The sequence below is a fragment of the Myxocyprinus asiaticus genome, chromosome 45 (assembly GCF_019703515.2).
Source record: "Myxocyprinus asiaticus isolate MX2 ecotype Aquarium Trade chromosome 45, UBuf_Myxa_2, whole genome shotgun sequence".
NCBI classification, from domain to species: Eukaryota; Metazoa; Chordata; class Actinopteri; order Cypriniformes; family Catostomidae; genus Myxocyprinus; species Myxocyprinus asiaticus.
Genome location: NC_059388.1, coordinates 19,573,909 through 19,600,719, shown reverse-complemented (window position 1 = coordinate 19,600,719; position 26,811 = coordinate 19,573,909). Strand labels below are relative to the sequence as shown.

Here is a 26,811-nt window from a genome sequence, read left to right as displayed (position 1 = left end):
ATTGTATATCCCTCACATTTCGTTGTCATTCCGTCAAAAATCAAAGATGTCGCTACTGTGAATACAGTAACAAAAATATGTACACTCGCCTGTTAATAAAATGCTACTGCCCAAATCACGAGCACGATTTCATTCATTTAAGATGAAGAAGAAGAATGAGCTTTATTGCCAAGTATGCTTACACATACAAGGAATTTGTCTTGGTGACAGCTTCCAGTACACAACAATACAAAACAGCAACAAGACTTTTAAAAAAATAATTAAAAATTGAATAATAATAATATATATATATAGAAAATAAAATAAAGTATATATAGAATACACAATATATATATACAGGTGCATCTCAATAAATTAGAATGTCGTGGAAAAGTTCATTTATTTCAGTAATTCAACTCAAATTGTGAAACTCGTGTACCAAATAAATTCAATGCACACAGACTGAAGTAGTTCAAGTCTTTGGTTCTTTTAATTGTGATGATTTTGGCTCACATTTAACAAAAACCCACCAATTCACTATCTCAAAAAATTAGAATACATCATAAGACCAATAAAAAAAACATTTTTAGTGAATTGTTGGCCTTCTGGAAAGTATGTTCATTTACTGTATATGTACTCAATACTTGGTAGGGGCTCCTTTTGCTTTAATTACTGCCTCAATTTGGCGTGGCATGGAGGTGATCAGTTTGTGGCACTGCTGAGGTGGTATGTAAGCCCAGGTTTCTTTGACAGTGGCCTTCAGCTCATCTGCATTTTTTGGTCTCTTGTTTCTCATTTTCCTCTTGACAATACCCCATAGATTCTCTATGGGGTTCAGGTCTGGTGAGTTTGCTGGCCAGTCAAGCACACCAACACCATGGTCATTTAACCAACTTTTGGTGCTTTTGGCAGTGTGGGCAGGCGCCAAATCCTGCTGGAAAATGAAATCAGCATCTTTAAAAAGCTGGTCAGCAGAAGGAAGTGTGAAGTGCTCCAAAATTTCTTGGTAAACGGGTGCAGTGACTTTGGTTTTCAAAAAACACAATGGACCAACACCAGCAGATGACATTGCACCCCAAATCATCACAGACTGTGGAAACTTAACACTGGACTTCAAGCAACTTGGGCTATGAGCTTCTCCACCCTTCCTCCAGACTCTAGGACCTTGGTTTCCAAATGAAATACAAAACTTGCTCTCATCTGAAAAGAGGACTTTGGACCACTGGGCAACAGTCCAGTTCTTCTTCTCCTTAGCCCAGGTAAGACGCCTCTGACGTTGTCTGTGGTTCAGGAGCGGCTTAACAAGAGGAATACGACAACTGTAGCCAAATTCCTTGACACGTCTGTGTGTGGTGGCTCTTGATGCCTTGACCCAAGTCTCAGTCCATTCCTTGTGAAGTTCACCCAAATTCTTGAATCGATTTTGCTTGACAATCCTCATAAGGCTGCGGTTCTCTCGGTTGGTTGTGCATCTTTTTCTTCCACACTTTTTCCTTCCACTCAACTTTCTGTTAACATGCTTGGATACTTACCCTCCTTGTGAAGGGTGTCAGTGATTGTCTTCTGGACAACTGTCAGATCAGCAGTCTTCCCCATGATTGTGTAGCCTAGTGAACCAAACTGAGAGACCATTTTGAAGGCTCAGGAAACCTTTGCAGGTGTTTTGAGTTGATTAGCTGATTGGCATGTCACCATATTCTAATTTTTTGAGATAGTAAATTGGTGGGTTTTTGTTAAATGTGAGCCAAAATCATCACAATTAAAAGAACCAAAGACTTGAACTACTTCAGTCTGTGTGCATTGAATTTATTTAACACACGAGTTTCACAATTTGAGTTGAATTACTGAAATAAATGAACTTTTCCACGACATTCTAATTTATTGAGATGCACCTGTATATATATATATATATATATATATATATATATATATATATATATATATATATATATAGAAAATAAAATAAAGTATATATAGAATACACAATACACACATATATATATATATATATATATATATATATATATATATATATATATATATATATATATATATATATATATATATATATATATATACAAATGTAATCTAGTTCACAGTCTAATCCAGTATATTATAATTGTTTTTTACACAATTCATTATTTTCATACATTACATAAGCCATTAAGTTTAGCCTATTTACTCGGTTCATTTATAAACGGTGCACTTACACGACAATACAGCGTTGATAACTTTTATCGATTCGAAATCAAATGTGTTCTCAAAGCACACGTCATAAAGCAGTCGAGTAGGTGCGCTTTGTGTTCTTGACCACCAGATGGAAGTAAATGGAATCGTGAACAGACACTTCGAGTTATGAACCCACTTTCAATACATTTGTAATGAAAGCTCCATTGCTTCAGAAAGCTTCAACAATTTCACTAGTTCCTAACACTTTGAAATAATAAATAAGTGTATAAATAAAATGTAGGATCAAACATGGCAGACAAATGAGACCATTTAGAGTGACGCTTATGAATGAATGCAGCAGTGGGTGTGTCTCCGCTCTCCAATGAATTCACGTCTTTTTTTCCCCTTCTTTTTTTTTTACAATGACTAGTGATACTGATACTAATAAACATTTAAATACCCTTAAACCTGGGCAATTCCTCATTATATGTGGACATCTTTCGAGGAATAGTGAATTCGTATGATAAAATAATTCTGGGCCGGACTCATTATAGTTCCCGTCTCTCAGATTCCACACGGACTTGTTTGACTGACACTCAGGAGGAGCGCCCTGTGTCTGCTCGAGATGGCGGCCAGAACGGAGAACGCGAGGGCAGAATAAACATCCAACCTGCGCGTCTGCAACCTTCCGAGAAGCTCAAACCCCGTCATACAAACATACTTATCTTCAACCATCACGAAACAAATGAGCGCCATGGAAGGCGGGAAACCCTCCCTGCCGCTGGTTTACCAGGCCGTACAGGCGCTGTATCACGACCCGGACCCATCCGGCAAGGAACGCGCCTCGGTCTGGCTGGGAGAGCTGCAGAGATCGGTGCGTATAAGAGCGATCCAGAGCGGGCCTACTGCGCCACAGCACTCATTACTCACGAATGAGCCTTTGCTGTTTGCTATGAAGAATAAAAAGTGTCCTTTGTGGAAGGATTGAGGCGTTTTAAAAAAGCAACAGCAGCTGTAGATAGGCGGACGAAGTGGACACATGTGTTTGGATTTCTGCGGGGGTCTGTTTTGCAGCCACTGCTAAATCCATCCAGCCTGTCTGTGGTTTGGGTAGATTAATCAAGGGTAAAATCGGTCAACTAGTTTAGCGGAAGTAGGCCTTATAAACATAATACGACCTGTCGAGGTTCGTCGCACAGGGTTTATCATCATAGTTGTGTCTCAAAACCTGATGAGGCAGAGTTGAGCAATAAACAGGTGCCCAAACGAGAGAGACCTTGAGTAATTCCTCTTAAAACCACCAGAAGTTGACAGTTTCCGCCTTTCTGCGTTGGGTTACTTGGTTCTTCGCACAGTTCCTCTTCAGCAAACTGTCAGATTGTTGATAAGGAAAGTGTTGGGACTACAAACCTCACATTGCAATGGGTAAGATTTGGTAATGCATGTTTTTTTCTATTAAATTTTAGCTGGTTTAAGATTATAAAGTGATCCCTCTAAAACCAGCCAACTGACCAGGCTGGGCGACCAGCTAAGACCAGCCAACTAGCTGAACAGGTTCTCTATGCAACTCATATTGGCAATTCTTGCAGTGGTCTATATGTCCTCGTGTATACTAGTCAAATGAGACCGTGACTCCTTTGAGGTTATGCATTAGGACGCTTAACACACAATGAGTGCTTGGTTGCTTTCTATCTATTTGCTTGAGTAATGTTTGTCTCCGTATGACAGGTCTACTGTTCTTGTATTGCCGCTTTTTCTTTTTTATGCAAAATGCAACTGGTTCAACCTGGTGTAGTAACCACATCCTGCTTTAAAGAATAACAACGGCTACTGTATTGGTATTTCGATGGCCAGTGCTGATACTGACAACTTTAGAGTGGGGTGGCCGATATAAAGAGAGATAAATATGTGATATGGATTAATACGATTGAATTAAGACAACTTTACAATATTTACTCAAATTGTGCCTAATCCATTCACAGGGGTTTTGGTAGACTTTGGAACCGGCCAAGTGACTGATAATCTCAAAATGGCCAAATATCAGCCGATTTATTGGCCTCAGCAATATATCAGCCTATCGCTTGTCTGCTGAATAGATTAGTATGTGAGAGAGTATACTTGTCTACACCTGTAACTCAACTGGTCGAGCATGATACTAGCAACGGCAAGGTCGTGGTTTCGATTCCCAAGGAACACTGGACCGGCAAGACGTACATTTGCTTTGGATGCAAGCGTCTGCCGTAAATGTGTACCTAAGTAGAGCTTTACTTTTAGTGGAGAAACTGACAAAAGGAAAGGGTTTTTAAAACCTTTTAAACACCACAAATGCTGTTATTGGTCAAGACAACTGCCAATACAGGAGATATGTGGCTTCTTAATTGAGCAAATCCACTGCAGATGCATCTCCTCAGTGAAGTTCTTCTCCTATGTTGAACTCTGCAGATGTACGCGTGGGAGATCTCGGATCAGCTCCTGCAGCTGAAGCAGGATGTGGAATCCTGTTACTTTGCAGCCCAGACCATGAAGGTGAAGATCCAGACATCGTTCTATGAGCTTCCCCCAGAGACCCACACTGCACTGAGAGACTCGCTCCTGTCTCACATCCAGAACCTCAAAGACCTGTCTCCCATCATTGTCACACAGGTATTATTAGGCATGCACACTTCCCTGATCACTAAACCAGGGGTATGGTCGCTAAACTTACTTGGCCATTAAAATAGATTTGCTAGTTCATTGTTATTAGAGTCATGAGTCACCAGTGATGTGTAGTTAAAGATACACATTTAATGTAATGTACTTTAATAATTTGAGGGGGAAAAAGAACATTTGAATATGTTATCAAAATAAAAACATTTGTCTGGGGGTTTTTGTGCTTCTTCAAAAGTTAAGAATTGTGAGATGGCAATGAACTGGAATCATTAAGTGGAATTGGAATCAAAACTAGAATTGTTCAGTTCCTTGCGATTCCCAACCTTTGAATTGGATGTGTGTTTTGTTTGCTAAATAAAAATGCAATCTAAAGCTGATGACCTCAAACATCTGGTACAATAGTGTGCAACAGTCTGGTTCTCAAATCAAGGTTTATGATGTTGTGAATTACCTCGGAGGTGGTTTGTTTGGTTCATGACTTACAACTATTTTATGAAGGATTTTATGAAAGTCTAAGGGGAAAAATGAATGCTGAAAAATACTTTCGGAAACCTAGATGGCCGAATAAGTGGGCGGGCACTGCTGCGCTGTACTGAGCACATTTTAGACTTGCAGTGTGATGCATTGACAAGAACTGTCCATCTCAACCACACTGCAATGCTACATAGTGAGAGCAATTAAGAGTGTGGCACTGATGTTCTAAAAGTAATTCACTCTCTCTCTCACTCTCCTCTCTTTAAGCTTGCGCTGGCAATTGCTGATCTGGCTCTTCAGATGGCCTCATGGAAAGGCTGTGTTCACACCCTTATTGAAAAGTAATAATGTACTTTTCAAGTACAAACATAATCTTCTGTACTTGCTTTACTTCATTTACATTTTGTTAATCTGTTCCTTATCTGTAACTCTTTGTCTTGCTTCCTCCAGATACGGTAATGATATTGCCTCCATGCCTTTCCTGATTGAGATCCTCACCGTTCTGCCAGAGGAGGTGCACAGCCGCTCTCTTAGGATTGGAGCCAATCGACGGACAGAGATCATCGAGGATCTAGCCTACTACTCTACCACAGTGGTCACTCTTCTGGTGTGGACTTTTGTTCTATCTCCTAAACAATTTAAAGATCTGTCGTACCTGGTCTGTCAGAACTGTGGCTTAGTAGTGAGCACATATAGTATGCTCCAGACACATCGACCTTGTTTGCACCTGATATTAAGATGCATTTCGGGTGATCCGATCACAAGTGCTCAGTGTTAAATACACATGTGAACGGGTGCAAAATGTTTTGACTGCCTCCGTATGTAAACCACATACGGAGGCAGTCAAAAACGCATGTGACCACATCCAATTTGAGGTGTAAATGCTAACGCCGGGTTCACACATCCTCCATGAGCGTGGATTGAGTGGTGCGTTTTCGTTTCGGGGTGAATTTTAACAGATTACACCGTTCCCACTGCTATCGTGAGTCTCGAGGTGACTCGTCCTAGAAGCGGCAGTGGGCGGATAGCTCACGCTGTGCAGTACAACACTAAAATAATCAGGAGATTATAGAAAAGACACAATAACAATTAAAAATTATTCAAACCACTCACGCCACACAGAGTATGTGTGAACCCAGCCTAATTCCTCCTGAATTCATCCTGAACTGCAGTGAAGCGCCACCCCTCACCTGTCAGTCAACCGCTGTGTTTAAAAGTTTAAACGTTGCTGGTTACAAGGGAATTTAACAGAAAGTAACCATCCTATCTGAAAATTAAAAAGGCGAGTACATACACAATCACGAGAACTTCACTGGTCTTCTTCAGTGTGTCTGATATCAACATGCATTGACAAATATGACACACATCTGAAGCTCAGGTTAATACATGTTACTCCACTAAAACACCGGATAATTCTGCTCAAAATGTTGCATTCTAAGATTGAATTTCAACTGCATTTGTGAGATACTGCGTGCCGGTTTTAGTCGTGCTTTCTTTGTCTTATGACTTTTTTTTGCAATTTATTATCATGCATTAGCACACTTGCATAGTGACTGATGTATGTCATCATAAAACCAGAGACCCTCCCCTCAAAATCTGAATACGGGGTACACTGATTGTCAGAGACATCTCATAGCAACCAAGCTGATATACGACGCAGTGTTATCGATACGATAATCAAAAGAGAGGTGTAATTAACTGTGTTTTAAACACCTATCTCTGCAAAACATTTGCTAAACACGTTTTATTATCATTTAATGTACGAACTTTGACTCATTAATGGATATTATTTAATAAAAAGTGAATGTTTGTCACTGACTGTAAACCTCCCTGCTATGGGTGCCAAAATGTTTGCGTGATGAAACACACCTGCATCTCGATGAAACGGGAGTTGAAGATTTCCGCACGAGTTTACAAGTTAGAAGTCCGACATAGTGTCATTCCGTTGCACTTTCCCTAGTTGAAAGGTGGAAATTCCAACTCTCCAAGTTGAATGGAGCACTTCATGAATCATCACAGCAACAACAATATGGAGCATCGTGGCTTTCCCCACAGAAGTGAACACTTGGGGACACACACACACACACCCACAAGGTGTGTGGCAGTGGACTTAGCACACTGAAGCAGTCGTATATACAGCAGGTGAGTGTTTCAAACAGCTAGACAGAGTGCAGCTAAATGGAACAGAATGCAGCGTCTTCAAAACTGAACTTCAACTTAACATGCATATTAAAAACGCGATGGTTATGGCGTCCTCTGCTAAGCCAACAGTGATTTACTGATACTAAGATTACTAAGGAAACCTGAAGGAAGAACAGACAGATGCGCGTTGTGCACATTCATTGAGTTGGGCAGCGAATCTTCACATACTGACAAAATATGATGCGTTATATTTTGATTATGCAATCTTTTGTACATTTTGTAACAGATTATTTTATAACAGGCAATAATAATCAATAGACGATTCACTGGAACAACAAGACGTAATGCAGCAGCCAAAGACGTTTGTCAGACCTGTTATTATATATACAGTTATGTACATGTCATTGCCCCTCGAGTAATTGGTCCAAGTACTCGAGTAGACAAAATGACCAAAATGCCCATCCCTAGTTCAAATACGATTCTGTTTTCCCCCTCTTCTCACTATTATTTCCTGTTATTTCTCCACTTTTTTTGGTCTGTAAAATGGCAAAAATGCCTATTTATATGGATTTGCTCTTTGTTGCCTGCATATGTTTTTACCTTGCAAACATGCTGGGCAATCATTGCATCCCTGCAAATAAAAATGAGGTCTGTATATTTAGACTCTGATAAGCTGAGATCTTAGACTGTACAAAATGAGGTCTGTATATTTAGACTGTGCATAAATATTTAAATGAATTGTTTATGATTCTATTAAAAGTCTGGCTATTTCTCTTCTGTTTCCGTGACCAGGTGTCATGTGCGGAGAAGTCTGGGAATGATGAGAAGATGCTTATCAAGGTGTTCCGCTGTTTGGGAAGCTGGTTTAATTTAGGTGTGCTGGACAACAACTTCATGGCCAGCAATCAACTGCTGATGATTCTCTTCCAAGTGCTAGTGAGAACCCCGGCAAATGTGATCAGACATTCTGTTTCCTTCTCACTTTCTCTTTATGTTTTTATTAAATACCCTTTTTTCCCATAACGTTGCAGCAAAGGGATGTGACATCCACAAACCTACACGAGGCAGCGTCAGACTGTGTGTGTTCAGCACTGTATGCGATTGAGAATGTGGCCACACACGTGCCCCTGGCCATGCAGCTCTTCCAAGGGGTCCTCACTTTAGAAACGGCCTACCACATGGCTGTAGCCCGAGAGGACCTTGACAAGTATGTAAAACATGGTTTATTTTTTAAAGTGTGTCGTTCAAGCAGACATCAAACACAATGGCTCTGTTCCGGTTTGCGTTCTAAAGCCTACATAGGCCTAAATTAAATTTAACCTCATAAGTTATTGATTTGAAATGCTCTACATCTACGACTTGACTTGGTTTCAATAGAGTTCATTGTTAGCATGTTGCTAAACTAATGTCACAATACTCTAAGCATGAAAATACATAGCATACAAATAGTGGGTAAAATAGTAATTTTAAATTAGGTTGAACTGTGTTATAATTTAATAATGAAAAGTATTAAGAGTATTTCTAAAAATGTCTAATGTTTGTCATTTTGAATGGAGTTTTACTGATCTTGTCGCACCATGGGAATGAAGGCAGCGTAATCAAGGAACCGGATCTGCCTTACTGTCGGGAGCATTCTTGTCTTAAAATTCTGCCTCCGTAGACAGCTCACTTGATTTAGGGACAGAGCCGATGGCTTGTGTTTATAGAAACATATACTACATTTCTTACATTATCTCTGCCACAGGGTGCTAAATTACTGCCGGATCTTTACTGAATTGTGCGAGACATTTTTGGAGTTGACAGTAAGGAGTCCTGGGCAGGGCATGGGAGATCTGCGTACATTAGAACTGCTGCTTATCTGTGCCGGACACCCCCAGTATGAGGTGATTGTCATTTACACATACTCATACATATTTGTGAAAGTATGATGTTTGCACTGTTGCAGAAAGTGATGGATATACATAAATTCAAAATTCATGTTTATTGGCCAAGTAAGTTACACCTACAGGGAATCTGACTTGGTATATTGCTTAATAATCACAATGAACCTACCATGTAAATAATTTGTTTAAAATGTAATATTACATACAATAAATGCATAAAGTTTCCAATACGGTTTTCAATGATAATTCCCATTGGAGGTTGGATGTTAAAATGTGTTGGTGTGAAAAAATGTCATCTTAACAGCCCTAAAAATAGGCTTCATTTTCTATATGCAAAATACAATTTCTTATTTGTTAACCATCCACATGACTTGTCAGGTGGTTGAGATCACATTCAACTTCTGGTACCGACTTGGAGAGCATCTTTATAAAATGAACGATCCAGCGCTCCACAGTGTGTTCAGACCCTACATACAGAGGCTACTGCACAGTCTTGCCCGCCACTGCCAGCTCGACCCAGATCATGTGAGCAGCCTTCACCTTCAACACCTCTCTCTCTCGTCCTCTCCACAATTAATGTTATTAATTCATTGATTCACATGTTTGTTTTCTTGGCATGCTGCTTTGTTTGTTTATATATATATATATATATATATACAGTGGTGTGAAAAAGTGTTTGCCCCCTTCCTGATTTCTTATTTTTTTGCATGTTTGTCACACTTAAATGTTTCAGATCATCAAACAAGTTTAAATATTAGTCAAATGTAACACAAGTAAACACAAAATGCAGTTTATAAATGAAGGTTGTTATTATTAAGGGAAAACAAAATCCAAACCTACATGGCCCTGTGTGAAAAAGTGTTTGCCCCACCTGTTAAAACATAAATTAACTGTGGTTTATCACACCTGAGTTCAATTTCTCTAGCCACACCCAGGCCTGATTACTGCCACACCTGTTCTCAATCAAGAAATCACTTAAATAGGACCTGCCTGACAAAGTGAAGTAGACCAAAAGATCTTCAAAAACTAGACTTCATGCCGAGATCCAAAGAAATTCAGGAACAAATGAGAAAAAGTAATTGAGATCTATCATTCTGGAAAAGGTTATAAAGCCATTTCTAAAGCTTTGGGACTCCAGAGAACCACAGTGAGAGCCATTATCCACAAATGGCGAAAACATGGAACAGTGGTGAACCTTCCCAGGAGTGGCCGGCCGACCAAAATTACCCCAAGAGCGCAGCGACGACTCATCCAAGAGGTTACAAAAGACCCCACAACAACATCCAAAGAACTGCAGGCCTCACTTGCCTCAGTTAAGGTCAGTGTTCATGACTCCACCATAAGAAAGAGACTGGGCAAAAATGGCCTGCGTGGCAGAGTTCCAAGACGAAAACCACTGCTGAGCAAAAAGAACATTAAGGCTCGTCTCATTTTTGCCAGAAAACATCTTGATGATCCCCAAGACTTTTGGGAAAATACTCTGTGGACTGACGAGACAAAAGTTGAACTTTTCGGAAGGTGTGTGTCCCATTACATCTGGCATAAAAGTAACACCGCATTTCAGAAAAAGAACATCATACCAACAGTAAAATATGGTGGTGGTAGTGTGATGGTCTGGGGCTGTTTTGCTGCTTCAGGACCTGGAAGACTTGCTGTGATGAATGGAACCATGAATTCTGCTGTCTACCAAAAAATCCTGAAGGAGAATGTCCGGCCATCTGTTCGTGACCTCAAGCTGAAGCGAACTTGGGTTCTGCAGCAGGACAATGATCCAAAACACACCAGCAAGTTCACCTCTGAATGGCTGAAGAAAAACAAAATGAAGACTTTGGAGTGACCTAGTCAAAGTCCTGACCTGAATCCTATTGAGATGCTGTGGCATGACCTTAAAAAGGCAGTTCATGCTCGAAAACCCTCCAATGTGGCTGAATTACAACAATTCTGCAAAGATGAGTGGGCCAAAATTCCTCCACAGCGCTGTAAAAGACTCATTGCAAGTTATCACAAACGCTTGATTGCAGTTGTTGCTGCTAAGGGTGGCCCAACCAGTTATTAGGTTTAGGGGGCAATCACTTTTTCACACAGGGCCATGTAGGTTTGGATTTTGTTTTCCCTTAATAATAACAACCTTCATTTAAAAACTGCATTTTGTGTTTACTTGTGTTATCTTTGACTAATATTTAAACTTGTTTGATGATCTGAAACATTTAAGTGTGACAAACATGCAAAAAAATAAGAAATCAGGAAGGGGGCAAACACTTTTTCACACCACTGTATATATATATATATATATATATATATATATATATATATATATATATATATATATATAATAGACCATTTCCACAAAAGGTTATTTGCTTTTTTTTGTGCTCCTCGTACAGGATGGTGTCCCGGAGGACACGGATGATTTCGGGGAGTTCAGGATGAGAGTGTCTGATCTTGTGAAAGATGTAATTTTCCTTGTAGGCTCCATGGAATGCTTCTCACAGGTAGAATTTATAGTTTTAGGAGTCGAAACACGAAGTGAAAGTGATTTTAGGAAAAAGTAATTCGAAAATCAATGTTTGCAGGAATAAAATGCTTTTAGCAGCTGGCCATGAAACAAAATGGAATATTCAATCTTACATTCAACCTTACCATTATAAACTCATCTTTATTTAAATGGTTTGTATTCTTTCATCAGCTGTATTCGACTCTGAAGGAGGGAAGCCCCCCGTGGGAAGTGACTGAGGCTGTTTTGTTCATCATGGCTGCCATTGCTAAAAGTGTCGATCCGTGAGTATCACTTTCAGTCATGACTTAGCTTCTTCATTCTATTTTTCAAAACAAAACACTTTCACCAGTCAAATTTGACTTTCTTCAAAGGTTGTAGGTGATCCACTGAGAGTACAAATTGCTTTTGAATACATACACATTTGAGTATTTTCATTTACATGTGTTAGCTTTTTAAATGTTTCTCAAACGTTTTCCAACTTTTAGCAAATTTTGTTAGTAACCATTTAACCCTTTAAGCTCTGAAGGTGCTTTTAAAAATTTCCATTTTTCACTGGCATATGCAGAATTAAATGCTAATAACTCGACAAAATAAGGAGGGTCAAGTGTTTGGTATTATTGTAAAGAGAACTTTTCAAATTTTTTAACGATATAGATTATAATTTATTATATTTTAACACATCCAGGTTTCTCCCATTAAGGACGGCTTATGTGGTCATGTAAATGCATTAGCTGCGTTCTTATAGGTTTTTGAGGAGTGCGCATGTGCGTTGAACAGACCGGAGAACAAACTTCATGGGATAGTGCCCAACAATAAGTCAACAAAGTGGAAAGAATTCAATATATCTGGGAGTACAGTGGGAAAAGCTTCACTGTAAACTATACCCATTTATGCACACCAGTGTAAAATATCGATGGTCCCTCACATTTGCGTATATGTGCTCGTACATTGGGGGATTCCTGGAGTTTAATGTAAAAGGGGAAACCCCACTATTGCAGCGAAATTCTGCTGCAGGTTGTGATTAAAAAGTTACGAAAACAAGCAACAACTCTGGAATATGTGGAAATTAAGTGCAGCAAAGGGGAATAAAAATAGTGAAATCTTCCTTGGATACCATGTTTGTTATTTACACAAGCGTCGCGGTGAAATTACGTTGCTGTGGAGAAAGCTGCTTTCTGACCGAGCCACATGTATACAGGAGTAAAGAGTACGCCACTTTTACAGTGCATGTAAGTGGGAACACTGCTTTCTTGCAATAACCCGCTTTCTGGTGTTCATGTAAACTAAGTTGTTGTTTTTAATGCTGAAAATGAAACGTCTCCCTCTGCTGGTTCACAGTGAGAATAACCCAACTCTAATGGAGGTGCTGGAGCAGATAGTGTTGCTTCCAGAGACGGTCCACATTGCCGTCCGATACACCAGCATCGAGCTGGTCGGAGAGATGAGTGAAGTAATCGACCGGAACCCTCGCATGTTAGGTAAAATTCCAGTTTATTACTGAAAACCAGGCCTTGACCACACGATTTCTTACACTTCAGAATCACGTTTAATTTCTCTCTGTGGATTCCTGACGTCTGTGTTTGGCTGGCAGATCCTGTTTTAAACTTTCTGATGAAGGGTTTGAGGGAGAAACCATTGGCGTCTGTTGCAGCAAAAGCCATTCACAACATCTGCTCGGTGTGTCGAGACCACATGGCGCAGCACTTCCAGGGCTTGTTGGACATCGCTAGCTCCCTCGACTCTTTCGCCCTGTCCACAGAAGCTGCTGTTGGCCTGCTGAAAGGTGCTGCCTCCTTTTACATTACACTACTTACATTACATTATTTTTAGGTTTTTGTTTACGGTGAAGTGTGTAATTTGTTTGCCTCTAATACCAACAAACGTAATTGTAAAAATGAGACCCATGTCTCTGCAGAACAAAAATGGGCGTTTCCCGATCAGGTGGCATTTTTCAAATTTTGATGGGCATTTTTCAACCGCTTTACACCATTTTGCTATTACACTGAGATTCCCTACTTTCATTGGATATTTGAGAAACGTCCATCCTGGTTTGGAAATGCCAACTGATTACTACATTGAGATTTCCTACTTCACTGGATATTTGAAAAACACCCATCCTGGTTTGAAAACGGCCACAGATTGGGAAACGCCCATTATTTTTCTGCGGAGACCTATACTTCTAAATTACTATTTTCCAACATGCTTCCCAAACACTGCCCATTTGCTATTGGTTGGAAAAAAAATTCACACCCCAAACTCATGCCAAAGGGTCAGCCAATGCTGTTATGTCGGGCTGGTTGGGATGCAGTGCTTTGGTGCCACATAGCCAAAGTGGGGAATAAACCTACAAATGGATTACTTTGTTGTCTCTGTATATTAAGCTGGTATAGGAGGATTTTTACATAAAAAAAAATACATAAAAATTGAGTAGTGTTTTACTTTTTCTGTTGATCTTAGTTATGGCCTTGTTGTATGGCTGGTTTGGTTCAAGTAATGTGATTGATTTATTTCAGGCACAGCACTGGTGTTGGCCCGCCTTCCCTTGGAGAAGATCGCAGAGTGTTTGAATGATCTGTGCTCCGTACAGGTCATGGCACTGAAAAAGGTTAGATAAATGTGACAGTCTGTTCTGTGTACTTTACTGTCTTTGTTGAACTTAATAAAGATTGTATATGTGTTGTCTGTGTTTAGCTGCTGGCTCAGGACTCCAGTAGTGGAAAGTTATCAGACCCCACCATCTGGCTGGACAGACTGGCTGTTATCTTCAGGTTTGACTCTTAACAACCTCACCAATGATAGATAATTTTAGGGATGTGCAAACTACCAATTTTCATAATCGACTAGTTGGTCTGTTGTTTAAACGACTAGTCATCTAGTCAGTGTTAAGGATCAATTTTACATTTTAAAGCACCACTTTTAATTGTAAAAATCTAGTGAATCCTGAGCAGATTACCTACTAAAGATTTTTTTAATTATTATTTTTTAATAATAATCTTTCAGAATATAAAAACTTTCAGATTTGTTTCTGCTGGCACAGCCAAGGCCACACATGCGGGAAAAATATTAATCTGTAATATTACCAAAGATTTGGTCAAACCATTATTAAAATGAAGCAATCCTCATCATTAATTAATTCCTACCTAACAGTATTCTCCTTCCAGAAATGCATCACATTATGTAATATGGAAGTTAAATTCATTGTAGGTGTCATGTCGTCTTAAAACAGAGCTGCTCTGCAAAATGTTTATTTTTTCATATATTGTTAAATTTTTTTATTTTTTGCTCCATTAGACACACAAACCCTATCGTAGAGAACGGACAGACACACCCCTGCCAGAAAGTCATCCATGAGGTATGCTCACCTGTGTTCTGATTAACATATTACTTCAGTCTAACTTTTTAAAGTGTTGATTGTTTCTTTTCTCTCCTGATCTCTTTGTGTTTCTTTTTGCATGTAGATCTGGCCGGTGTTGTCTGAAACGTTGAATGCCCACCAGGGAGATAACCGGATCGTGGAGCGCTGCTGCCGTTGCCTGAGGTTTGCAGTGCGTTGTGTTGGCAAAGGCTCCGCCTCTTTGTTACAGCCACTTGTTACTCAGGTGTGTGTGTGTGTGCGCATACGAGAGGTCTCGCCCATGGGTTTATGTCTTAAAGATACACTCCTGATCTGTGTGTGTTTCTGGAATATATATCTGGTTCAGGTCTCTAAAGGTGTGCGTTTGTGTTTCAGATGGTGAGTGTGTACCAGGTATACCCTCACTCGTGTTTCCTGTACCTGGGCAGCATTCTAGTAGACGAGTATGGCATGGAGGAGGGATGCAGACAAGGACTGTTGGATATGCTACAGGTAACACATACCAACACTCTCCAGTCAAATAAGTCTCATTTAGCCAGACTTGATGGAACAAAGTCGCCACAACCATTGACCAGGAAAATAAAAAATGGTACTCCATGTCAAAAATGTTGCCGACCCCTGTTGTAGAATGTAGTAACCATAGTTTTTGCAGAAACCATGGTTTTAGGATAGTTAATATTGTAGAACTATGAAAAGTATGTTAAGTAACCATGTTTTTTTTTTTTTTTTTTGGTGGAAACCATGGCTTTGATTCAGTATACTGTATACTATAGTAACCATGGTTTTACTATAGATTAATCATAGTAATTATTGTGGTTACTGTGGTTTCACTACAAATATCAAGGTTAAAATATAGCTGCAAGCACCAATGACGGGGCCAAGCACAACTGGTCTATTTCCAGCCGGTGGCTTTCGGAAAACAATGCAAAGTGGACACATGCACTTGGCATTTTGGAATCCATGTGATTAGCCCCCAAGACTAAACGTACATCTCAATTTTGATCTGAATCACACATTGCACACAGATACGAGACACTTCCTGTTTCCCATTTCTCGCCATTAATTTAATGCCTCGCAATGGCAAAACCGTTCGATATATCAGAATCTGTTCACAATTTAGCATCTTCAGTGTCTTGGCATAATGTTGTCTAAATGTGGTGACAGTCTCATCACTCACTTAGGATGAGTATTTAAAAGTTCAGAGACTGCAATATTCAGTAATGATAAATAATCCAAAATGGCCGACTTACTGTTGGGTGGACCAAATGACTACAATTATGAAAGTTCTCCGGCATAATGAGAACTATATATGTACCAATTTTGGTGACTGTAGGTGAAAATGGGGGTGCTACAGAGGCTGTCTTACACACCCATTTTAAAGGGGGCACTACAGAGTCCCCCCTACACACCCATGCCTGAACATTTGCCCAGAACTAATGGCCAACGACTCTGATGTGTGTGCATAATTTCAAGAGTTTTCACACATGTGAATTACCCCAAAAGTACCGAAAACCTTGAAAAGAATAATAATAATAATCCTTAGAAGAACAATAATCCTTTGAAGAACAATGGGGCCTCCACTCTTTCAGTGCTTGGGCCTAAATATGGTTACTAAAGTAAAACCATGGTAAATTTATTGCGGGGGAATGCAAAACTATTGCGAGGGCACATAATTTATTGCAGTGTGTTCGTTTGCATATTAAAATGTTCTTGGTCTTTTCTTACTGTGGAGTGATGCTGACACAGGGGCTACAAGAGTCACAGTTTATTGTGCTACCAAAATCCCAATAATAGCCAGAAAAAAACAAAACAAGATTTGGTACATATTTAATTCTAAAGCCCAAAATAGCTCACAGGTGCTCTTACAAACAAATGGGAAACATTTACAATGTATTACTATATAAACACTACAAAGTGAACATTTTCATATAGCAAAATGAGCAGTAATTTATCAACCATAGATCATCAGCAATCGCATTTTTTTAAACATCGGGTAATCTAGTATTTTTAAAACTACTGCGTCAGACAAAATCAAGATGAACTCAATAAAATCCATCAATTAAGGTTATATAAATTATATTATATATAAACTCCCAAAGTTCTCCCTTCAAGTCAACAATAATCAGTAATGTTTTTGTAACATATTAGAATGTTTTAAAATACCATTGTTAATTTCAAGAAAACTCAGTTCTGAATATGTATCTTAAATTACACATTATCATATTAGCAATTAATTAGTAATTAGACTGATGTTAAGTTTAACAAACCTAAAGTAATAATCACAGTAATGGCTGTCAGTTCAAAAAAGATGGAACCAGAAGATACTTGCGGTTCAGTGAGGGAGTCAGTTGTTAACTTCCTGACAGTTGGATTCACTTTATGATTAGCTGAGAAAGTAATTCAAACTGTTAACCCTGTTTTGTGAATATTTTCAGCTGATTCATTGAAAAGACCCACTTCAAAGGAGTAAATTGTTCGTGAATCGGTCAATCATGGCTCTCGCTGTTTTTGTTGTTGTGTGCAGCTAGCTAATGTCAAAGGTTGAAAATCGCTGTAAGACACTGGTGCACGCTCTACATATGTAATCCAATTACTCACAAGATAATATCTAAACTAAACCGCATATTAATCCACACAGCATGTGTTCCCAACTGTCACCAGTGGTGACTAGATTGAAAATTGTCGCAATTATTTATTTTTTGGCACATTTGTTACCATTTTATTCACAGTGTGGAGCCCTGAAACTATGGCAACTCTACAGACTAGTTTATTCTCAGAAGCACTCACTTTAGCAGCCTGGGAGCTTGAATACACACATTTGTTTCCCAATTAAAAAAACCTGTGTCTTGTGCTATGATGATTTGATTATATGTAATTAATAATGGTGCTATAACTTTCACCCTTACAGGCCCTCTGTATGCCCACCTTCCAGCTGTTAGAGCAGCCTAACGGACTGCGTAATCACCCTGACACAGTGGACGACCTGTTTAGACTTGCCACCAGGTACTTAAGGTTTTTGATGACTTGGAATTTAATTAGACTACTGAACATTGCTATGAAGATAAACCCCTATACTCTTTGTCCAGGTTTGTTCAGCGCAGTCCAGTCACGTTGCTAAGCAGCAGTATTATCGTCCACATTATCCAGTGTGCAATTGCTGCCACCTCCCTGGACCATCGAGATGCCAACTGCAGCGTTATGAAATTCATCAGAGACCTTATTCACACAGGAGTCACCAATGATGTGAGTGGCGCTGTCAGTCATACTTAACCAACCACCAATGAAAAGATGTTTTATATGCTCTTCCACTCTCAAGCAGATCTTATTGTCTAAACTCTCTGTAACAGAAAAAGACAATCTTGTTTTCTTATCTTTCAGCATGAGGATGACTTTGAGGTGCGGAAGCGTCTGATTGGTCAGGCGATGGAGCAGCATGGCCAGCAGCTGGTCACTCAGCTCCTCAACACTTGCTGTTTCTGTCTGCCGCCTTACACGTTGCCTGATGTGGCCGAGGTGCTCTGGGAGATCATGGTCTTTGAACGGCCGGTGAGTAATGTTCACTTTCACCCTCACACTCACCAGGTCTATGTCATGCTCTCCCCAATGCAGAATAATGTAGATCAGTGGTTCTCAACTGGTTTTGCTTTGGGACCCAGATTTTATGTTGGACATCAAGTGGCGACCCAACATAGTAAAAAGCGTAACCTGTATTTAATGTAGCCTGGGTTGCATTTTCTGTTGTCTTGCATAGTTTTGTTCATGGTTTAAGTATAAGTGACATTATTTTTTTTGGAGGTTCAGACTTTAAAGCCCATTGTGTACTTGCCCTTATATTTACAGTGCAGTGCCATATAAGCACAGATAAGACCATAGATGGGTCCTCATTACTGTGGTTAGGTCATTGTAGTCTTTCTAAAAAAAATAACACAGCATTATAATATTTATGAAAAAATAGAAGAATAAACAGTAAGAAACTTAAATACAACTGCCACAGTTGTAATAAAAGTGAGGGTTAACAGAATCTACCTAATAGCTTTATGGTAATATGAAGCTATAACATGTTTGTCAATAGCAGTTAATGTTATTACAGAAAAATTGTAAGTTTTATTTCCATTAGTTTGGCGCATGGCACAATGTTGTTTTTTCTCCTCATTGCTGTCTACTGTTTGAGAGGTTTGACTTCCTCCATAGCGCTTTAAAAATACACTTGAAAAATGCTATGCGTTTTTGTCTCGTTCAATTGAATTCCGGCCATCTCACTGAGCCGCACAGCGGACCACACCTAGAGCAGTTTCTGAAGAGCACGTGAAGAGGAAGCACTGTGATGCACAAAACTCCTGTGAAAAATATAGTGGCATGTAATTTTGTGTAATGGCAAATGTTCTGGGTCATTGCAGGTTCATACACTCAGTGACACAGAGGAGATGCCCCCTTTTTTTCTGTGGTGATGATAGAATGAAGAAGCTACAAGGTTCAGACTATAACCATGGTTCCCTGAAATGAGGGAAGGAATGCTGCGTCATATTTGATGCCATGGGGTTATCCCTGCAGGTGTAGCCAATCTCTGAAGCTCTTTAAAATCTCTGCAATTTAAATTTTCAGATAGCGCTTTGTGCTCCGCCTCCCTCGCACGCATAGCAGGATAGAGGCGGTACATGGCGCTCTCTCTTTAGAATATTCGACCCTTGTAGCGAAGATTCAGTAGCACGGCCAGCTTACGCAGCATTCATTCCCTAATTTCAGGGAACCATGGTTACAGTCGTAACTTTATCGTTCACTATCAATTCAGTCATGAATGCTGCGTCATAGCTGATGCAATGGGGAATGTATACCATCACGCCGTGCTACTTATTCACAGGCATAAAGATGCCTTCTAGCCAATGGGTTAGCAAAAAGCACCAACAAAGTCTCCTCTTCACATCGCAATTAGAAGGGAGAAGTAGAATGATGAATGGATGGATATACATGGTGATGACGCTATCCGGATCGGGTAGTGCAGTCATCGCAAGATGAATGAAATCACTACCATGTGTGATTAAGTATAAATAAGGGACTAACCAAATGGATAGTGAAAACTTGTAAGTGACTGCTAACTGCAGGTTATTATGGGATGACCATGTATAAATAAGCTGGTAGTAAGCGGTAGGATTAATAGTTTAACTCTTTCACATTAAGCACCTGGGAAGAGAGGAGATATTCAGGTTGTAAAACCCGGAAAAAAGTGCTAGGGGAAGACCAACCTGCAGCTAGGTCTTCAAGGGAAGCACCATTAGACAATGCCCATGAGGATGCCATGCCTCTTGTGGAGTGAGCGTTTACTCCAATAGGGTACTGTTTGCCTTGCGAGTCGTGCAATGGAATCCAGTATCCAATGTGAAAGCCTTTGTTTGGAGACAGCCAACCCTTCAAAGTGACCTGTGACGCAGACAAAAAGCTGATCCGAAAGCCGCATTTGCCTTGTGCAATTGATATACAGTTGAAGTCAGAAGTTTACATACACTTAGGTTGAAGTCATTAAAACTCCAACAATTGTTTACAGACAGATTGTTTCACTTTTATTTGACTATATCACAATTCCAGTGGGTCAGAAGTTTACATACACCAAGTTAACTGTGCCTTTAAGCAGCTTGGAATATTCCAGAAAATCACGTCAAGCCTTTAGGCAATTAGCCAATTAGCTTCTGATAGGCTAATTGGAGTCAATTGGAGGTGTACCTGTGGATGTATTTTAAGGCCTACCTTCAAACTCGGTGCCTCTTTGCTTGACATCATGGGAAAATCAAAAGAAATCAGCCAAGACCTCAGAAAGCAAACTGTGGACTTCCACAAGTCAGGTTCATTCTTGGAAGCAATTTCCAAACACCTGAAGGTACCACGTTCATCTGTACAAACAATAGTACGCAAGTATAAACACCATGGGACCATGCAGCCATCATACCGCACAGGAAGGAGATGCATTCTGTCTCCTAGAGATAAGCGTAGTTTGGTGCAAAAAGTGCAAATCAATCCCAGAACAACAGCAAAGGACCTTGTGAAGATACTGGAGGGAAACAGGGAGACAAGTATCTATATCCACAGTAAAACCAGTCCTATATCGACATAACCTGAAAGGCTGCTCAGCAAGGAAGAAGCCACTGCTCCAAAACCACCATAAAAAGCCAGACTACAGTTTGCAAGTGCACATGGGGGGACAGATCTTTTGGAGAAATGTCCTTTGGTCTGATGAAAGAAAAATTAACTGTTTGGCCATAATGACCATCGTTATGTTTGGAGGAAAAAGGGTGAGGTTTGCAAGCTGAAGAACACCATCCCAACCGTGAAGCATGGGGGTGGCAGCATCATGTTGTGTGGGTGCTTTGCTGCAGGATGGGCCGGTGCACTTCACAGAATAGATGGCATCATGAGGAAGGAAAATTATGTAGATATATTAAAGCAACATCTCACGCGGCTAGACAGCGGCGTGTCACCAAAAGACATACACGGTTGTGTCGCCATGAATGATGAGGTACCTTCAATCTAAGCCAGCACTGAAGTGGTCTCATCCGCAGTAGCCCAGTGGAGTTACCGCTGTTGCAGAGGCCATGAGGCCCAAAGCTTATTGTAAAAGTTTCAATGGAAGCGTTTTTCCCAGCTTGAAAGTGTGCAAACACCAGTGAATGGAATGAATGTGTTCTTCCAACAGGCACGCTGTCATAGATACTGAGTGGAGATTCATGCCCAGGAATGAAATCTGACGGCTGGGCATTAACATGCTCTTCCACCCATTGACTTTCAGTCCCAAACATTCCAAATGTGCAAGTAACAGGTCTCTGTGGTTGCAAGCTTGTTCCTCTGACTGTGCTAAGAGCAACCAGTCATTGAGGTAATTCATAACGTGAACGCCGCTCAGCCTCAGCTGAGCACTGCATTGACACATTTTGTGAATGTGCGAGTAGCCAGGGAAAAGCCGAAAGGCAGGACTTTGAACTGGTAAGCAGTTCCCTCTGGCGAATCTCAAGAATGGCCTGTGATGAGGGGGCTGTATATGTGAAAGTAAGTGTCTTTCAGGTCATTCGATACAAACCAGACCATAGGATGAATGTGAGACAGTATTTGTTTGAGTAATCATTTTGAATGGAATCCTCGTGAGTGCTCGGTTCAGGTGTCTCGGATCCAAATGGGGTGTACTGTAATCCTCCGTCCTTTTTGGCGAATAGAAAATAGCGGCTGTAGAATCAGCTGTGGGCATCATCTGCTGATATCATCTCTATTGCATCTTTTGCGAGGAGATTTAATATCTCTGAGTGGAGAATCGGCGTGTCCCGCATCGTTACGGTGCAGGAAATAACGTAGTTGAAGTAAGGCGGCCGCCTCACGAACTATAACACACACCCTTGTTCTGTCGTCCTCAGCATCCAACTGGAAATGCCCGGAAGATGGTGCCATGCATCCGCGTAATGGGCCAGATGATATAGGAGCCTCTCTGTGTCTTATTGCGCACCGCTCACCCTTGGGGAGTGGATGCGGTGTATGTGTGTGTGTTTGTACTGATGCATGAATTGGAAAAGAGCTCGTTATTTTGAATATGTTTGTGCCCCGAGCAGTCGCATCGGGGCTTGCATTCTTTATTGGTTCATGACACACTCTTGGCATGAAGCCAACAACATTGGAAACATAAACACAATTTTCTTGTTGGTCCCGGGAACCGTCCAGAAGAACGACTGAAGCTTTGCGGGGACTCGGCTGGACGATCTGGGTTCTCTTGGTGGCCGAAACAAACGCATCCGCTGGCTCTGGTCCCCACTTCATGCCAGTAACGTCAGGAACACTGTTCCGGTTTGGCAGGAGGCCTCCCGCCGGTATGAGGGCGCCTCGGGATCACAATCTTGTGCTTGGGCCAGGGGCATTGGGACCTCACCGCGTGCTCCGTGAAGGACTCTAGATCTGGCCTGCTCATGTCCATTTCTCTCAGCATATCAGCCTGGTAGGCTTGCAGCACCGCCATGGTATGCAAAGCCAATTCAGCCTGACCCGCAGACCTGTAGGCCTTGTCCAGTAGAGTGGATGTCATCCTACAGGGCCTGGATGGGTGAGCGGGCCTGGATTTCCACGCTGGGGTCGAGGAGGGGTACAGGTGGGTAGCTACCACCACTTCAACCGGGGGAATCAATGTGTATCTCTGTTCCTCAGTGCTCTTGAGACGAGTGTTCACAACGAGTATGGCAAATGCCATATCCTCATGAGCTCTTCATGCAGCTCGGGGAAGAGCGGCACTGGGCGGCGGGACACTGAGTCGTGCCGGCTCGGATCGAACGCTTAGGCGCACTAGGAGTGGGCCAATCCAATTTGAGGTTCTCAACCGCCCAAAGCGAGCACCTGAAACAGTTCAGGGCTCACCTTCTGACACCATATCATCCTTATCCTTGGAGTGAGTGCAAAATGTAATGGAACCCCGATAACGGGACACAGGTCATCACGGGCATACTCCACAGGCGAAAACGCTTGCAGATGAGGCGAGGAGACATGCGAGGCTTGCGCCGGCAAAATCTCCACCTCAAACTCATCCAGCTCATCCCGCCCTCGCACGTCTCCCTCGTGTGGTCCCTCAGGAGCCATAGAAGGAGCATGGTGGGAGGGGAAGGGACCGGACTCATCCCTCAGAATGAGGGAGAGCCGAGAGCGCAGCGTTTTGAATGTCATGCGCTTGCAGTGAGCGCAGTCTGACCCACTGAGCGCCACCTTTGTGTGAGCCTGACCCAGGCAGAGGACACAGCGCTGGTGCCTGTTGGATAAGGGGAGATACCGTTCACACGGTGGGAAACATTTATGAAACGCCATCTTTAAAAAGATGTCAGTTAAGTAAACGACTCTTTTAGATGTGCACAGTATAGAGATACACACATACACAATCAGGCTGTATTGCTTGTTACGTGTTTGCAGAAGACTATCCAATACAGTCCAAATAAATGAATAATCGAAGGATATATTCCATTAAGGCCCACAGGCCATAGAATAATCCCAGATGTCTCGTCTGCCTGCTGTGCACAGGAGGAAAAATTCCAACACTGCTGTTCAACAGTGAAGGTTAGTATCCGCTATCGCCGAAGCACCACAGGGGGTAGAAGAAACTCTAGTCCACCCGCTGTGAGAGGTGCAAATCTTGACGGCGATTCTTAGAAGAATATCCAATTTTCCGTGCAGAGAACGAAAGCGAGATTATCGGCACCTTGAAGGATAAAATTCTGAAGCGATAGCACTACGCACCACCTCTATATACACACCTGATATTCGCGCGAGGGAGGCGTAGCACAAAACGCTGCCAATTAAATTTGTCAAGATTTTAGAGTTTCAGAGATTGGCTACATCTGCTGGGATAACCCCATAGCATCAGCTATGACGCAGCATTCATGACTGAATTGATAAATACAGTATTTTCAAATAAACAGAGTCTCAAAGGTCTTCCTTAATGTGAAATAAGAGCTTGTTTAATCGGAGAGCCTTAAAATAATGTGTGAAAGCGACTAATTTATTATATGTAATATAATAGTTACTCAGGTTGGTTGGGTTCCAAAAACAGTATACATGTAAAATGGACCAAGAATATAGTTGACCAAAACCCAAAAAAAGTAAGTATTTTGAAATATTAATATTTCGAATATTTTCATTTCATTAATACGTTTTTAAAGCCTTAAATTAAATCCTACATGTATCCCTATTTTATTATATGCAGGGTTGCCACGCATCATGGAAAATCTGGAATTTTGCAATGTAGTTTTCCAGTCAAATTAGAAAAATACCTATATGCCCTAGAAAATAATTGTTTGTATATAGTATAAAGGAACTGTTTAAATGTGTTGCTAACAATTTTGTTACATGTACAAAAACATGTAATGATCTGGACTCTGGATGAGTAGGAGTCAAATACATAACTTTGTATCATTTTGTCACTGCCGGCAGCTGCGCACTGTGAAGCAACGTCAACGGTTAACGGTCATAAATGAATCCCTATCACATACTTTATATGCTCATCTGCTGTCAGCTCTGCTTTGCTCCGACTAAATAGTTTAATAGATTTTTTTAATTCCAACATTGCTATTGTGTTAACCACAAAAAAAAATTTGATGGTCAGACCACTGATGAATATTTTTGTTTTTTTTACGAATTTACACCCTGAGTGGTGATTTGGCCTTCCAGCTCGAGATGTGAATTAATGTTCAATAATTCAATGATCGGAGTCTGCTTATACTGCGGTTACCTCATGTAGGATGCAGAAAACATAGACAGAATCACGGAATTTAGTCATAAAAATGGCATTGGCTATAAAACGCAGAATGTCATGAAATACAACATATTTGGACAAAAATTAATGTTTGAATGCACAATTATTCAAATTAAAATTGCGTTATGTCCTGGTGTGATAAACTACAAAAGTCTGTGCTTTACTGTAATTGAATAAATACAGTTGAAGTCATAAGTTTACATACACCATAGCCAAATACATTTAAACTCAGTTTTTCACAATTCCTGACATTTAATCGTAGACAATATTCCCTGTCTTAGGTCAGTTAGGATCACTATTTTAAGAATGTGAAATGTCAGAATAATAGGAGAGAGAATGATTTATTTCAGCTTTTCTTTCTTTCATCACATTCCCAGTGGGTCAGAAGTTTACGTACACTTTTAGTATTTGTTAGCATTGCCTTTAAATTGTTTAACTTGGGTCAAACGTTTTAGGTAGCCTTCCACAAGTTTCTCACAATAAGTTGCTCGAATTTTGCCTTGTTCCTCTAGACAGAACTGGTGTAATTGTGTCAGGTTTGTAGGCCTCCTTGCTCGCACATGCTTAGGCCTGTTTGCTGCAACTTTGGAGGTATGCTTGTGGTCATTGTCCATTTGGAAGACCCATTTGCGACCGAGCTTTAACTTCCTGGCTGATGTCTTGAGATGTTGCTTCAATATATCCACATAATTTTCCTTCCTCATGATGCCATCTATTTTGAGAAGTGCACCAGTCCCTCCTGCAGCAAAGCACTCCCACAACATGATACTGCCACCCCCATGCTTCACAGTTGGGATGGTGTTCTTCGGCTTGCAAGCCTCACCCTTTTTCCTCCAAACATAACGATGGTCATTATGGTCAAACAGTTCAATATTTGTTTTGTCTGACCAGAGGACATTTCTCCAAAAAGTAAGATCTTTGTCCCCATGTGCACTTGCAAACTGTAGTCTGCCTTTTTTATAACAGTTTTGGAGCATTGGCTTCTTCCTTGCTGAGCAGACTTTCAGGTTATGTCAATATAGGACTAGTTTTACTGTGGATATAGATACTTGTCTACCTGTTTCCTCCAGCATCTTTACAAGGTCCTTTGCTGTTGTTCTGGGATTGATTTGCACTTTTGCACCAAACTACGTTCATCTCTAGGAGACAGAATGCATCTCCTTCCTGAGCGGTATGATGGCTGCGTGGTCCCATGATGTTTATACTTGCGTACTATTGTTTGTACAGATTAACATGGAACCTTCAGGCGTTTAGAAATTGCTCCCAAGGATGAACCAGATTTGTGGAGGTCCACAGTTTGTTTTCTGAGGTCTTGGCTGATTTCTTTTGATTTTTCCCATGATGTCAAGCAAAGAGGCACTGAGTTTGAAGGTGAGCCTTAAAATACATCCACAGGTACACCTCC

General features: G+C 40.7%; 1 protein-coding gene across 2 annotated transcripts in view; it reads left to right on the top strand.

Annotated features, from left to right (window-relative positions):
* Window positions 1-2,594: 2,594 nt before the first annotated feature.
* LOC127434959 (transportin-3-like) overlaps window positions 2,595-26,811 on the top strand; it is a 30,606-nt gene continuing 6,389 nt past the window's right edge. Inside the window, exons 1-20 of one of the 2 annotated variants that reach the window (XM_051688019.1) lie at window positions 2,595-3,022; window positions 4,591-4,791; window positions 5,539-5,612; window positions 5,722-5,878; window positions 8,206-8,349; window positions 8,445-8,620; window positions 9,158-9,296; window positions 9,675-9,821; window positions 11,681-11,788; window positions 11,983-12,074; window positions 13,132-13,271; window positions 13,385-13,576; window positions 14,307-14,398; window positions 14,485-14,561; window positions 15,085-15,145; window positions 15,252-15,392; window positions 15,524-15,640; window positions 18,057-18,151; window positions 18,235-18,391; window positions 18,527-18,694. In XM_051688019.1, the coding sequence (XP_051543979.1) occupies window positions 2,894-3,022; window positions 4,591-4,791; window positions 5,539-5,612; window positions 5,722-5,878; window positions 8,206-8,349; window positions 8,445-8,620; window positions 9,158-9,296; window positions 9,675-9,821; window positions 11,681-11,788; window positions 11,983-12,074; window positions 13,132-13,271; window positions 13,385-13,576; window positions 14,307-14,398; window positions 14,485-14,561; window positions 15,085-15,145; window positions 15,252-15,392; window positions 15,524-15,640; window positions 18,057-18,151; window positions 18,235-18,391; window positions 18,527-18,694 (2,607 nt within the window). In that variant the 5' untranslated portion in view covers window positions 2,595-2,893. Of the gene's footprint in view, window positions 3,023-3,419; window positions 3,574-4,590; window positions 4,792-5,538; window positions 5,613-5,721; window positions 5,879-8,205; window positions 8,350-8,444; window positions 8,621-9,157; window positions 9,297-9,674; window positions 9,822-11,680; window positions 11,789-11,982; window positions 12,075-13,131; window positions 13,272-13,384; window positions 13,577-14,306; window positions 14,399-14,484; window positions 14,562-15,084; window positions 15,146-15,251; window positions 15,393-15,523; window positions 15,641-18,056; window positions 18,152-18,234; window positions 18,392-18,526; window positions 18,695-26,811 lie in introns of those variants that run through there. The other variant, XM_051688020.1, reaches the window with a different exon arrangement.